This window comes from Haliotis asinina, chromosome 2 (assembly GCF_037392515.1).
Source record: "Haliotis asinina isolate JCU_RB_2024 chromosome 2, JCU_Hal_asi_v2, whole genome shotgun sequence".
Taxonomy (NCBI): Eukaryota; Metazoa; Mollusca; class Gastropoda; order Lepetellida; family Haliotidae; genus Haliotis; species Haliotis asinina.
In genome coordinates this window covers 20,426,398-20,442,780 of record NC_090281.1, presented here as the reverse complement: position 1 = coordinate 20,442,780, position 16,383 = coordinate 20,426,398, and the positions used below count along the sequence as shown (strand labels likewise).

The 16,383-nt window shown below is 38.7% G+C and overlaps 2 protein-coding genes across 2 annotated transcripts; one reads left to right on the top strand and one right to left on the bottom strand.

Annotated features, from left to right (window-relative positions):
- Nucleotides 1-3,972: 3,972 nt before the first annotated feature.
- Nucleotides 3,973-4,542, bottom strand: LOC137271625 (GTP-binding protein Rhes-like). The gene has a single exon (XM_067804063.1). The coding sequence runs from the start codon at nt 4,540-4,542 to the stop codon at nt 3,973-3,975; it is 570 nt and encodes a 189-aa protein (XP_067660164.1).
- A 6,689-nt stretch (nt 4,543-11,231) lies between these two features.
- LOC137272336 (ubiquitin-related modifier 1-like) lies at nt 11,232-15,340 on the top strand. The gene is made up of 5 exons (XM_067804705.1): nt 11,232-11,307; nt 12,138-12,208; nt 12,629-12,710; nt 13,787-13,835; nt 14,191-15,340. Exons 1-5 carry the CDS (start codon nt 11,279-11,281, stop codon nt 14,257-14,259), a joined length of 300 nt encoding a protein of 99 aa, XP_067660806.1. The 5' UTR covers nt 11,232-11,278; the 3' UTR covers nt 14,260-15,340.
- Nucleotides 15,341-16,383: the final 1,043 nt, after the last annotated feature.

Sequence of the window (16,383 nt, the reverse complement as noted above, 5' to 3'; positions counted from 1 at the left end):
TCTGAGAGTGTCAGTGGATGCCCTTCCTTGGCACAAGCAGTACATCCTAAAAGTTCTGATGGCATGGCTCGTTGTTTCTATCATCATCTTCAACATGTCTGTCTGTAACGCAGAAGGCTGTGTAGGGGAATCTACACATTCTTCCGAAAGGTCTTAATGGATTTGACTAGGCAGCGTTTCCTGGGAGAAGTCCCATTCGCTGTCTGGAGTGCGTGTAGAGGGGACAAGGGCCCTGGACCACCCGAGCCCTCTCTGCTGCATACTATCTTTAATCTGTGAAACATAATCGTTTACATAAAATATCGATTGTGCAATGAATATGCAGGAACTGTCCAACATCATGTCAGCGGATGCCATTCCTTGGCACAAACAGCTCATCTTCACGACATGATGGCATGGCTTGCTGCTTCTTCTACTGTCTTCGCCATGCCTGTGGCTTTGACTCCGAGGTTCAGGCATGGTATGACCCGGAACATGTCCGGGGTGTCATGGAAAATGATACTTTCAAACTTCTGACCCATTTAAGGCCTCAGAAGAATTTAAGCCAACAAACCTGATCTTGTCCTTATTGTTAACGCCAATGAATGTATTTATATCATTGAATATTTTCAGCCATTTGCGACAGCAATTAGATTGGCAAAATGCAGGAAAAACATGCAAAATGAAATGAAATGATTACCTTACATCCCATCTACACTGTCGTTCGACACTGCATTGTAGAGCTCTTGTTTTGGAACCTTCTGATCTTGTGAGTGAGTTAAGGTTTATAGTCACACTGGCAACACAGTAGCCATATCGTGACACGTAATAATATATATACTTCAATAGAAAATAGAGTTTTTTCGTAAAATTTGTCCAAAAAGGGCTGTAAAATAACTACCTTATCACAGTTAAAAACTTGAAACTAGCATGTAAGTATTAAAACATTCATTACATTACGGGACAATGCAATATAGACCGGCAGTAACTGAAGACAGATCACATACTATGAACCATTTGGACTTGTAGTACCATTGCTAGCTACACGGACTCTAGCTGTTGGCATCATTCCTTCAGTCACTGGCGATAGTGAGCTAGTTTAGCCAAATAAATATAATGACAAATATACTCCGTTTAAAGGTATAGTGCGCTCAGATATACGTCGAAATATGTGGAACTTACATGCCTTCTCAGGGGAAAAAAAACAGTTTTACGTTACCTCAGCCCCCTTGAGGGTATAGCCACTGACAATCTAAGTTATTTATAAGCCCTATCAATTTATAGGAGAAATCTGAGTACATCAAAACTAATGTATGAGTTCAAATGATCAACCTACATTAAAAGAAAGATCCTAAATTGTTCTGAATTTTGAAATATTTATCCCTTATGATGGAAAAACCAATACAGTTGTGAATTCTGTCACAGAAGTGGTGAAATCTAGATTTCGAGGCTTTACCTTTGATTTACTGGATCATTTTCCATACCTTTCATATCGGTGTGCGCGAAATAGTTTTTGTATAATACATATTTATGCCAAGACAGGCATATACTTTACTTGTATACACGCCGTGTTTTAAAATTTCTCTAAATTGTGGACCATAGGAAGACGACGGAAATATTGCTAGGCTTTCTTCCGTGAGTGAGTATGTTAAGATTTTAAATGACACCGGCAATATTTGAGCCACATCGTGAGTGAAAACAAGTAATAATTTCATAATACTTAGTAAATCAAGGTAAATTATATAAACCTTTCGGCGAAGGACAATGAAAATAATTAGAATTTCACAGAGATAATTGTAAAACTAGTATGAAAACCTAAAATGTACTAAAACCAAACAGTATGTGAACACCCTACATAGAGTCACCCTGAAATACTGCCGACTTGATGCAAATTTCACTCACCTAATGGCAGGATGTTTGCCCTTTTAAGGTTAAGCTAAATGCCTCCATAATCGCCAACACCCGAAGGGATGGTGCAAATCTAGTATGGGTTCATGCAGGTAGCTAAAGTATTGTAAATCCCCATTGTCCTATGAATAATGATCTACCTTCAACTACTGGCGAACAATAGTGCAGGTAATCTAGTTCTTCAACCATCCACATATTGCTTAAGATGTTAAGCATACATATATTCAAATTCTCATGACCATATGGCTGAAGTTTAACTCACTCACTCACTCACGTAATTTAGAGTAATTAAGGAATGTTTTGTAGCAACCAAAAACGTTTCTGCGAGTCAGTGTGAGCTGAATATTGTTCCATGAGTTGATGCCCTCTTCTCTGTTGCTGTTCTAACTGCACCTTTGAAAAATAACATGATGACGATGATGATTATGATCAAATAACCTTTATTTCACACTGAAAGGCCAGCAGTACATTAATTAATCATGTGCTGGTAGCAGAAAATTCTTTCTGAGAGTAAATGCTTTATGCATATATGTGGACAATCTTCTATATGTGTTTTACTGGAGTTATACATCAATTATATAAATGAGTTTCAGCATGTAAATAATACTATTTACATCAATTTCTTATCGATCAGTATACTGGGCGAACACTCGTTTAAGTTGCACATTCGACAGATTTTATTTTCTCCCTTAATTCCTTGATATCTCCCAGTTTCAACAAGCGGAATCTCGCCAGGGAGTCATATAGTCAAAACTGAAAGATAATCTTCTGTATATATGGAATCTTATACCATTTTGTACTTAAAACAATTAGTAGCTAATGAGGGATTAGACAATTTTCTAGGAACATATCTTCACGTCTTTGTGTAACTGAACATACAAAATGAGAATGAGATTCTATACTTGTTAACGCCAGGCATTGACGAAGCCGATAGATGATACTAAGTGTTTTATGTCTGTTAAATAATTACGTTTTCCATGATATGGTATCATCATAATCATAGCATGTTCTTAGCAATCTGTATGAGACAGTTATTATATAATTTTAACCAGTATCTAATAATGTTTATATTAGATTCCATGTAAAATGTATATGTCGCCCATCTTCCATATTTTCCTTAATCCACGTGGATTACGACCAGAAATTACTTATGTTGTTTATGATGAATATTATCATAAACCTGCGCTAAGGTCCCGATTGACTGATGGGCTCAGAAGGCCTCATGTAGCTCAGGACGCCTTCGATGTATATCAGACTAAACTCTTTGAGAGGCATTCTAGAAGATGTGAACAAAACCATTTTCAAGCACAAGGAAGCATTCCTATGTCTAACTACTGAGACAGATTATTGAATCAAATGAGTATTTCGTATGATAATCTTATCTATTTGGATCTTCGTTAAGACAGACTATGTGACTTCATCTTCATCGAAACCATATGCATAAATACAATGACAATAAAGGAACAAGCACTTCATGTGATGACAATATTACGAGTGAGTGACTTAAGAACTTAAGGGTAAATTGTAAATCCATATCAACGACAGACTGTAAAATAACTAGTTTAGCACAAATTTTCAATTTACAACTAGTAATTCACTCTAAAACATGTTAACTAGAGATGAGAATACAACATGAAAACAAGCCGCAGACTGACTGACAACAACTAAAGGTTGTCATTATTATGAAATCATTTCAATAAAGAGGCAGAGCAACAACATGAACTGTTATCATGAACATTTCAAATGTCAACAATACCGTAGCAATTATTCATGCACGAGAGTTGTGTTGGGCAGACTCCTGCAAGTACATAATATGTAATTTGAAACAGAATTGAGGCTCATGCCCAAACCTGTGGTCATTCTGCGGTCAGTTGCCCTTTTCAATGACTGCTTAGCTCCGGTGATGTTGAACATCTTCTTTCGAGGAAGAGGCAGAGTGTTAACATGATCATAACTGTCATTGTGAACATTTCAGATCCCTTTAATATAGTGGCAGCTATTCACGTGCGGCATTTCCTTGTCAAACACTCACCAATGTTGTAATTTTGAAAAGGGTGTTAGGCCCACCTGAGAGGTTTAAACACATCAGGTACTGGTCATTCTGCGGTCAAGTGCACTTTTCAATGACTGCTTTGCTCCGATGATATTGAACATCTCTTTTAACACCTCTTTCAGATCTTCTGGACGACCCACGGAGGCTTCCTTGTAGTTCAAACCCCATTCGATTGTAACCAGGCAGTCTGCGGTCTCTGGACCCATGATCCGTGGTGCAGACGTGGTTCGGTTATAGCCAACAATCAGTAATGGCACGTCCTCTCCCTTCATCTCAATGATTCGTTCTCTGAATGCTGATATGGTCTGGAAGCAGTCTTCATCGTCCATGTAGAAGATGAGGATAAAAGCATCATTCGTCATCACAGAAAGTCGGCTTACCCCAGCTATCAGGCCCTGAAGGATGCTCATGTTGAGGGTGCTCAGTGTCGCTGATGCCATGTCTGTTTCTGCCTGGAAGGTTTGCTTGAGGGCTTCAGTTACATCTCTTGGACCACAGGCAAGAAGACGGCACTCCTTTGGTGTAAGACGCTCCCGTCTCCCTGTCAAGGACATTGAGAAGGAGCGAACGATGTTCATAAATCTGTCACTTCCAGTTGCCATTTCTATTAAATGTAAGATTAAAATCTGAGGATTGTCTTTGAATATGTTGTTTCTTGAGGCCTGAGTGGATTGTTCTTGAGGTGACGCTCTGTGGATTGTGTCACAGTTTGGAAATTAAGACATCCTGATGAATAGTTGAGATAGTTCAATTTTACTTCTCCTCTCCTGAAGACGTACAACTTTAAAAACTACTATATGACTCTCTGCTTCAGGACTTCTATGGTCTATCGGAACACACCTTAAGATATATATTTAAATATTCTTTGGAGCGTGTTCCAATGTTGATGACAGTTTCTAAGTGGGAGTACTTCTCTTGGCAACAGATACGGATTGTATTTGTCGTATATCCTGTTTGTAAAATATGCTGACGAGAAACGTCACGTCAATATAGAAGGTAGTGAGTGAGTTACGATTTTAAGTCACATTTGGCAATATTCAGCCATTTCGCGACTAAATCAAATCATACAGTATTAATAACTAAAAGTAAATTATAAACACCTGTCAGCGAAGGATAAAAACCAACTAGATTCTCGCTGATTTAAATTTAATACTAGCAATTAAATCTGACATAGTTTAATTACAGAAGATAACAATATGAAACAAGGTTGCAGATCGCCAACAACAGAAGTTACATCACTGTACTAGGTGCCATGGGGACTTGCAGTGCCTAGGCTTCCTGCATGAACCCTACCATCCCTTCATCCGCTGGCGCATGGAGAGACGAATTAGCCATCATGTAAAATCACAAAAATACTGCGTGTGAAAATGCTGGTGCCTTCTCAAGAGATTAGTAAGTTTCAAAATGTTAAAGGTCACATGCAACGTAAAACACAACTTTTCAGATTCTGATACTTTTCGTAATGCACATAGGAAAACAAATTATCCAAAATGCCAATTCAGCCTATATGTATGTCCCAGCAGCAAAATAGTTACCACCTTCCTGGCGAGACCTAATTGATCTTTACTAGTACTACTCCAACCTCTTTACTTTTACTTTACTCTACAAACATCATCAGTGCATAATTGATCTTAATTGTTCCAGTAGCAAATTAGTTGAAATTTTAATATAAGCTGGAAAAAACTCCAAAACTAGATGAACAGTATACAAATCCTCTTCAGTTCAATGCCATCTTTCAATCATTTCAACTAGATATGACGTAAGGCATAAATGTAAATAATAATAGTTTATTCTATTAAAAGTAATTGAAAATATAAAAGTAACAAAATAACATCAAAAGGATAGCTCTCCACTCAAGAAACCTTCCCTGCTCTACACCTAAATTCCATATTTTCAAATGAATTCCCATTTTATTCTTATAGCTAATTTCTTCCCCGAACCCACTCTACATACATGATGTAAAAATACCCAACAAAATATGTTATTTTACAGCATTTGTATATGTCTTCACTACTAGTGCATAATTCCTATGTTCTGACTGCCGTACGAAAAAATCGCTTCATCAAAAGCTAGGCTGCTGATACCGAGCCAGAGGGAATTTCTACAGCAATGGCTTACTACTCGGATCACCAACCACAGGCAAAACTAGCGCAAATGTGGGTGCGGAGCAGAAAGAAACTGGCCAGTCTTCATTGATGCGAGCGAAGCGAGCAAAGATTGGCAAAGTACTTTCCTCGCTTCGGTTAGAAAAATAATTTTCATGTCAAAATAACATTTCGCCACCATTAACGGTATACACCCATTTCTTCACTGGGTTGTGCTCTCAGATTCCCAACCCCATAATTAATAATTACTCACGTGAAATGTATTTATTTTATTCACCATTTCAAGCACAACAACTCGTGGTATATCAGATCGTCCTTCGCCGGTTGAAGGAATAGGAGGGTATTATATAATTATACTTGTTGATTACATACGTGTTCACCATATGGAATACTTCTGGAGGAGTTACCTCCCCAGCTTTATTCGGCCATGTTTTGTATGTAGAATAAAATGTTACGATATCTCTAACAATAACGACGAACTGGGAGCTGGTAGGGGGAATGGAGGTGAAGAATGATCTGAATACCACGAGTGGCGCTTAAAATGTCGAATAAAATATATTTCAGTTGATTGATTATTACATATGGGTTTCAAAATATGGGAGCACGCCCAATATATTCACGAAAGCTTACTCTGACATGTGGAGTACCACAAGGATCGGTTCTGGGCCCAGTGCTCTTCCTGAAGTTTATCAACCAAATTTCTACGAGCAGCGACAAGTTCTCCCCTCCACATTTTTGCTATGCAAATGATCACCAACTCCTGACAAAGTTCAAACCAAACCATGCCCAGTCAGCGTTCAAACGGATTGAGAAATGTACTTCAGAAATCAAGACATGGATGGCGGGCAGAAAACTAAAACTGAATGACACTAAAACAGAGTCTCTCATTGTTAGAAAACATAGGAAACTGGACAAATTGAACGTTGGTAGTGTGAAGAATGGCTCAGCTATCATCACGCTTTCAGAGGTGTTAAAAGATCTTGGTGTGTATCTTGATTCAGACCTGTCTCTAGATTCGCAAGCTGATAAGTTGTGCCATACCTGCTATTACCACATCAGACTCATTGGGACGGTCCGGTAGCACATCACAATGGAAAGTGTCCACACTCTTGTTAGTTTCCTCTCAGCTCCCAAAGTTCATCTTGCTTCCTTTGGCAAGAGGTCTTTCCAGTACGCTGGCCCTACTCTGTGGAATCCTCTCCTTCTCCACTTAAAACAGTCCCCCACATTGTAAACATTCAAACTTAAGTTGAAAACTTACTTTTTTCTCCTAAGCTTATTTATAATATCAATCCTTTTATTACCAATTTCAACATATACTTATTTTATTATGTTTTTCTTTTGCATGTATTGTATGCATGCTTCTGTGTAGCGCATTGAGCATGTACCAGTGGGTGGATAATGGCACGCTAAAATACACATTATTATTATTAAGTGAGGAAATGGGAGTGTACCTTTGATGGTGGCGATATTCTATTTTGAAATGAAAAATACTTTCGGAACCGAACCGAGGGAAGTACGTTGTCAACCTTTACTCGCTTCGCGCACATATAAGAAGACTGGCAATATTCTCTGTGCTGCGCACCCCTATTTGCGCTACGAAGTATTACCATTGGGTGCGTGGTGTGACTGTGCTCTGAGGCTATACGATGAATACCCAGCTACATTACATGATCCACGCAGGAAATTCCAAAGTAATTATTTTACTTATTACGTGAGTAATAAATAGAACAAATGCCGACAAGATGATATCAATACATCACTTGGTTTTTAGGTGAAAAGGTAAATATATGCCCCACAACTAACCAATGAGCTAATACATGTGATGCAATCACTCAAAAATATGTATTGAAATCCACCCAACCTCCCCGATGAATAAATATTAACGACCCATAATAATAACCCTATTTCAAACGACCTAACAAGTGACTGATCCTTCAATGATGTTTATTCACAATGATCGAACTGCTCTGCAAATCTCAAGCATTTGCATATTTAATTTGGTACAATATTCGAAGTTTAAAGATTATTATTCAGACAAAGAATAAGTTAATGTTACTTGTTTCTAGATATTGATCTTCCAAAAGACATCAGTCCCAGCACACCGGACGTTTTCCATTTCCGTTAGAAATACGGTGTAATTTCAAAGTGAGGATGTATTAATATGTAAATGTAAAGCAAGGAATATTGTAAATATACCATAAAACACTTATTGGTTTGTTGTGTCTTTTTCATCAGAGTTCTTTCAAAGCATCACACCTCCTTAATTAGTCCAATACAGTTTGTATTTAAGCTTATTGGATTAACAGGGGCCAGTGTGGGAACACTTTGAACAGTGTTTGGGGGCCACTCTGGGATGGTTCGTTTACAAGGAGTGAAAAACTATAGTCTCCCATGAAATGAATGTGGACCCGTTTTTTTGTAAATAACTCTTCATCCAAGGATCCATTTGATCTCAAACTTTGTAAGTGGATGTTTTGTCAGAAAACCTAATCACACTGTAAATCGCCGATTTTATGCATTTGCATGAAAGAATCTGTCAATGCAACTGTCAACAAAATAAACAACAAAACGCTGACTGCTTGCAGAGGGAAGGAGCCAGTGACATGTAACAGCGGGGTTATACCTAAAACGGCACCACAGCAGAACGGCACCAAAATCGCTTGGTGAAAACGGCACCAAATTGGCGAAAACGGCTACTGATTAAAGGGCTAAAACGTCACCATATATCAAACATTGTTGTATTGACTTTATTATTATTTTGACTTTATTGTTTAATTGTTTGTAATGTTTAGATGTTTATTTATCAAGTTATCAAGCATTCTTTTGGGTTGTTTGGTGGTCCTGAAAAGGACCGTTGAGATAAGAGTTATTTAAACTCAATGGATGGGCCCATGAATGGCCGCACATCTCGTCAGGAGTTGGGACAAGGAAAGATCGCCATCCTTGAAATGGTTCCACAGGGAGAAAATCTCATCTTGCCTTGCGAATGACGTCTTTCTTACATAGGCCTTTAGACGTCCCTCCTGGATGAGCCTGGTCTGCAGGGGAAGGAGTTTAGCCTCCTGATATAGTTCTGGGACCAGGCGGTAAATTCCCAGAGACTGCTCCCTTACCTTGTTGTTCATCCGCCTGTGCCAGCCTAAACAGAAAAATACATATGGTTATTACTATTAATGTATTATTATTTTATTCAAGAATATCGGTAACTTTTATTATTATGATAATGTCTACATGTATGTATTATTAAATGAAATGTATACCTTCAACAAAGTTGTTAGTCCTGACCGCAATATTGAAGACGGACCAGGTGCGTGGGGTGAACATAGGGTGGGTGATCCATTGACTTTCAAAATAGTCAGTGAGTTGACGCAACATCCCATTCGCTTGAACCCTATCCGATATTCTGTGGAATAGTCTTGTCACGTCAGTCGCAGGAAGAAATGGGAGCCTCCTCAACAATGCTGGCTCCCGACATATAGATATTGTTGACGGCTTTTTCCTTCACCTGCAGAATATAACAACTGCACAATGACACAACCGTTAATACACTTACTTTAATACCGTTAAATCACAATTTCGGATTAATTACACAGGTAACATGTCCGGACAATCATTAAACAAACACGATAATTACCTCCACTCTCACTCTGATTGCTGTCAACTGACCAGGTTGGGGTGGGTGACAATGGGGGATTTGACTCGGCAGTTGATTCCAGACTTAGATGGAAGTTGACGGTGTCCAGCATGTTGTCAAAGGAATTCCCTTCACACCGAACACATACAAAGGGGAAATCTTCTTCATTTGCGCATATCTCACGGTAGCGTGATACAGATATACCTGTGCCACAAACTCTGTGAGTCCATAACTCACACTGGTCGCAAGACACAGCATGTTGATTTCTTCGGACAGTCTTATCGCATACAACACAGTGGTGAGACATTGTGATGAATGATGTGTGTCGGGTACATGTCTGTGCTTTAAATACAGTTTGAAGGGTGCGATGTCTGAGAAAACATCCACTTGCAAAGTTTGTGATCCATTGGATCATTGAATGAAGAGTTATTTACAAACAAACGGGTCCACGTGTGTGGTGTGCTTAAGTGCACAGTTGTGCATTTAAGGGCACAACACACGTGCATTTCATGCCAAACTATAGGGGCCACGTGCATTGTGGGAAGGGCCATTCCGGGAATAAATCTTCATACTGCTTATGACCAGGCACACGATATTGCTTCAAGAGTCGCTAAAATTTGATATAGTCACCCATAAATGTTGTTAATGTATATGTCTTGATATTCACGATATGGCTGAAATACTGCCCATATGACTTAACATTGTAACTCACTCACTCAAAAGACGCGGTGCTTTATCATTTAAAATCTTGAATTTTCTCAATATGTGGCCCACAGATGGTCGACGGAAATAATGAATCGCCATGTAAAACTCATTTCGCTTATTTATTATTCCATCTTGATGATGAACATCAAATGGTGTCAAGAGGAACACTTTATGAGGCGATAAGGTTCCCATAACGTTGTCTTAACACTACCTGGTTTGTTTTATAATTGAACTGTGATATGTATCTTACTGTTTCATTGTCCTTCGTCGACAAGCATTTAATTGTAACTAACATTTTCTCATCGCCGTGTGGCTACAGAATTGCTGATGCGATGTAAAACGTTGACTCACTCACTCATAACGTTGACAGAAAGGCAAAATGCGTAGTTTTAAAGTTATCTAAATAGTTTTGATATCATATGAATATTAAGCACAAAATTTGTTGTGGATGATAATTTGATCCATAATAATATCTTGATGGCTATGAAAACAGCTCACATATACACTCACGTAAACACACACAAAAACAAACAAACGCACGTGGATACACGTCCACAAACACACACACACACTCTCTAGTAGTTCAGAGCAAAACTACACTTTATTACAAAACACATTGGGGTAGAGCGAACTTTATCTCCTAAAACATGATCATCCAGTACATGGTCTCTGCTAGGTCTCAATTAAACTCTTGGATAGGATAATAGAACAACTTGTCTCGTTCGACTACCTTAAAACGACTCAAGTATTCAGATAATTTCGATAGTTTATAAGAGATTATTCAATATGAATATTGTTGTGCATATTTCATTAACTGTTTATTTCTACTTTTAGTAACACCGGTGCCAAGTATTACCTCCCTTAACGGAAGTTGCATGTGTAGCGGTAAACATGACGCTGAGTGTGACTCTTGAGTTGAGGTAAATTTTCAGTGAAATATTTATTTACTGGAAAGATTAAATGTTGTACTTTGTTGGTGATTGGTTTCATCTGTTTGCAAAATGGTATCTCGCCTCGAACGATTCCAAGAAAGCGTGTGAAGACTGTTTAGCATGCAGGGACATTCAAGGAAGCGCCCGTAAAATAATCATGATTCTATGTTATTTCATGTTAAAGGAAGTAGAGATTATTATACTTCATTTTTCGTATCATGCACGATATGATCCCGAGACACTCATATCTGACCAAGACCGTCAGGCCGACGTCAGATATGGACTGAGTGATGATATGATGTGTAATAATTTTTTTTTATCAATTAATACCTGCGTAGATTTTTTTCAGTTACTTTTGGGTTTTATTGTATCTCTTTGTCAAGATACCCTTTGTTTATTAAAAAATAACTGATACAAAATGTTCCGTTCAATGGTTTCAATAAACTTAGTTCAGCTAGCTAAACGTCGTGTTCCTGCCATAGCATACAGGGAAAATGTCACTGTATTAAGTGATAATGATGTTATCTGTGGTATGAAGAGAAAGGATATGGGGTTTAGGGTCAGTGCTACTTAAACCTGCACCCAGCAATTCCATTTTTTGGAGCAAATTAGTGTGGTCTTTGATTGTATAATAATCAAATTTGGACCATACAATGACCACATAAGCATCAAATCGGATACAATTGTACTTGTCATAGAAGTCAGTACGTCAAGTCAGGTTAGTCAGCTTTTACGACAAGCATCTAATTCATCTCTAATTCTAAGGGCTTCATCATCAGTATATAACTTCATGCTTAATGACAATTATTTTTTTGCAGTGGGGGAGCAGAGCTGCTGTTTAATAAAGTCAAGAAACATGATGTGAATCTCCCAGATGGAAATGAGACATGTAAGAAGAAGACTCCTATAGTCTGTTTGGCTCAAAAACGGACCGATGACCTGCAGTGTGACTCAAAAACTAATAAGCATAACATACTCAATAAAACACTGGTTATAATCAAAACATCATACCAACTCTGAGGTATTTTGTCTGAATAATAAAAAAGTTGTTCAACAAACTGTCATTGAAATATTTACACAGTTCACTGTTTATTACAAGGGAGGAGTACAGAGAAAGGCAGAGCCAGTTTTCAAGAAGCACGTGCTCAAGTGCTGAGAAAGTTATACATTCATTAACCTGTGCTGTGCTGTCTCCTTGCTTCCTCGCACACATTTGTGCATGGGTTAGTCAGTCAGACACATTTTGTGCATTTATGCATGTGAACTGTACAATTTCAATATTCAATATTTTATCACAAGTTTTCTTCAGGGAACATGAGGAGGTTCCTTCCTTGGATCCGAGACAACTTGCTGCAGGAACGTCCAGAATTGTTCATGCAAGGGGAAACTGTGTAAGTGTGATCACCATGGTTATCTCTATTCTGTGAACACTAAATAATATATAACGGCCATTTATTTTTAATCACAAATATCGAAATATGATGCTTGTTGTGTGAATGTCCCAAGAGAGTCTGAACATGTGCAATGAACAAGTCATGTTATGACTTTCTTTCCATGGCAGTCTCATGTTATGACTTGTTTCCGTGGTAATCTCACGTCATGACTTTCTTTCCATGGGGATCTCATGTCATGTCTTGGTGTCCAAGGTTTGCCCTGTTTATTTTCGTTAGCGCCATACCAAGGACAGTTGCTTTTACCAAAGTGGAAACATTTGAAACAAGCATTATGTTGTTTCGATTTGAGCTGCCTTGTAATGATCATTCTCAAGAGGAAGAGACAAGATGAAACTGATTGTTTTGGTGGTTATTCAATAATATGGCATGACTCTGTTGATGCTGTATGACATTGTCGATGAGTGAGCGTAGTTGTAAGCTGCTTTTAGAAATATTCCAGCAATATCACAACGGGGAAAGTTATCAATGTAGGTCTATGACATAGTGGATGGTGCTGTATGACACTGTGGGTGATGCTGCATGACACTGGGCAATGTTGTGTGACACTATGATATTGCATGAGACTGTGGGTGATGCTGTATGATGTGTGACACTGTCGGTGATGCTGAATGATACTATAGGTGATGCTGTAAGATTTTGCAGGACACAGTGATGGTGCAGGACACTAGGTGATGCTGGATGATGTATGATACTGTTAATGATGCTGTGTGACACTGTGATGTTGTATGACACTGAGTGTTATGCAAGAGACAGTGGGTGATGCTGTATGATACTTGGTGATGTTGTATAACACTGGGTGATACTGTATAATACTGAGTGCTGCTGTTTATCACTGGGTGATGCTGTATATGCCATTATTGTTTTGTGGTGCTGTATGACACTGGGTGATGCTGTTTGACACTGTAGGTGGTGTGTCACACTGGGTGATGCTGTATGATACTGTGTTTGATGCTGCATGACACTGTGGGAGATGCAGTATAACACTGTCAATGATGCTGTGTTTTGTCATACAGGCGACCTGGAATCCTAGTTCTGGTGAACGATGCCGACTGGGAATTGATGGTGAGTGTGCTCTCAGTGATATGAATGCATGCTTACATTTTCTGTTATAGCTCCAGGGATGACATTGTGATTAGACCAACACTTACCATTGGATCAATTCCCATGCTTCTCGATTATTTACAGACTGCCGCCATACAGCTGGAATATTGCTGAGAGCGGCGTAAAACTAAACTCACTCAACACAGATAAGCCAAATTTGGAGCTCAAATGGTAAATAAAGACTGTTACAGCTTGAGCATGTTCGAATGGCGCAGGAATCAGATTATCAGGAAGCAAACTAACACAGCCTGACTGTAGATCCTGATATGATGAGAGAAGTGCATATTCAAGCATGATGTTGTTTTACCTGATGCAGGGGGAGCTGGACTACGAACTTCAGGACAATGACAGGATCGTGTTTATCTCGACTTTACACGGAGGCTGACTTACCTATGGGCACCGAGGAACATCTCAGTTTGGATATGACAGTGTGATTGTGACAGTATGAATGTTTCACATTGCAGAGTGAATGTTACACATGTCAGTGTGAATGTTTCTCATTTCAATGGGCATGTAAAATGCCTCAGGATGAGGATATGTGCAAAGGTTTAACTCCCTGAGTGGCAAAAGGTAATTTCCAGGATAAGGGCAGTAATGTTGCTGGAACATTAGGACTACAGTTCATGAATACTGTCCTGGAAACCCTGTGGAACCTAGGTTAAAGACTGTCCCCTTAATGTACACAGGTGGCCCTGTGACAAAGTTTGAATGCACAATATAAACAAGTCATGATGTGGTTTCACAGCAGTTACCATGTATGGTCTATAGACAAGACCACTTGCATACACCATCTCGATCTGTTGGTGGTATAATGGGCCTAAATTTTTTAAGCTCTTTAGCGCTATGATAGTCGTAAGTGCCATACATTAACATTAACTTAAACTATCATAATGCTTGGAGAGCTTTTAAAGTCTAGGCCCTGTTCTTCAAATTACAACACACTATACCCAGTGTGTTACCAAATTCTCCTAGCTAGTAGGGCTAGTCGGCCTAGCTATGCTTGAAAGTTTCAACCCACAAAATATTTCACTGATCCAAAATTTGAAGGTAGACATGGTTTTCATCATTCAGCTGTTAATATGATGAACATTTATATCCGACCATAATCCTGCATATAAAAGTATATTATAAATTAACAGGTTGGAGAAAGTGATATATTTACAAACTTACCCCGAGAAAATTCACCAGACCAGTAACTTTGAGATTTACTCCCCGGACTTGATTTTTACTAACTACGGGCTAGTGGGCCATTGGCTGTTTCGCACATTGATTATACAATAAAGCATATCCAGAGGTATTAACCTCAATAGAGGTGTTCAAATCTTTGCAAGTAATTACTCCTTTACAACATTGAATCTGAGAATCACATAGTAAGTGTATTCTTTTGTTACTGGCAGCAGTACATACTAGCATTCACTGACTCTCATCATCATCATCAGTTGAATAAAGTGGGTCAACATGGAGAAGATGTTGTGTTATTGTTCAACCTCTTAATACAATGTTTGGAAAGTACGAAGTTTTGGATTTGGCCCCAGTCTAAGTAAACTTATCCTCAGCACTCTTCATTACACTCCACTACTGAGTCTAACAAAACCTTATGGGAGATCGCGTCAGGTAACCTTTGAGATTGACCAATCAGAACACAGCTTACCAAATCGCGAAAGTGCACATTCGCACATACCTTTAGAACTTTTTATCTCGAAAAGGTTCATACCAGAACGATTCCGAATGCTATTTAGCGTACACTGGCTTCCGGGTGATGCACACGGCATATGTACAACCATGACAACGGTGAGTAAACAGTCACTGAAAATAGTGTTTTGGCAATATTCAAGGATGTTATCTTGTGGAAATATTAGCTAATGGTAACCATGCATGTCAACAGAAACCCCAAAGCATATATACTACAGGTCAAATAACTTCTGTTATATGCAGATTTTTGTTTGTGGAGAGATCTGTGTCAATGACGTGAATATTTTGAAAGTCCCTCCGATCCCTAAATAGTAGCCGTTGTCTGATTGGTTAAATCTATTTAACCGTCTCGAGTTTGATTGGATGGTCATTGGTCGCTCAAAGGTTACCTGACGCAACCTCCTACTAGGTTTTGCTAGACTCGGCGGTGAAGTGTAGCGAAACTAACACTGAGACTAAGTTTACTTAGACTGGATTTGGCCCCATACCCACTGAAATGGACACTATGAATTGATTTGTACTTAAGCTCCAAAACTACTACAATTAACTGAGAAAATATAGTACCAAATATAACTTTTTTTCACATTTTTCTCTACATTCAAAGACTCAGTGTGTATTCACAGCTTTAGACCCTTTGGCCTCGTGCCAAGTTACAATTGTGAGAGGATTAGCCAACGTTCATGGTGTTGACTTCTAGTTGTCGCATGTTACAATCGGGATTGCACTTTCTATTCTCAGTAAATTACAGATACTAATACTTCTCATTAGGTTGAGTTTTCCATGTCTTCTGGGAACCCTGAACACAGTTTTATCCCAT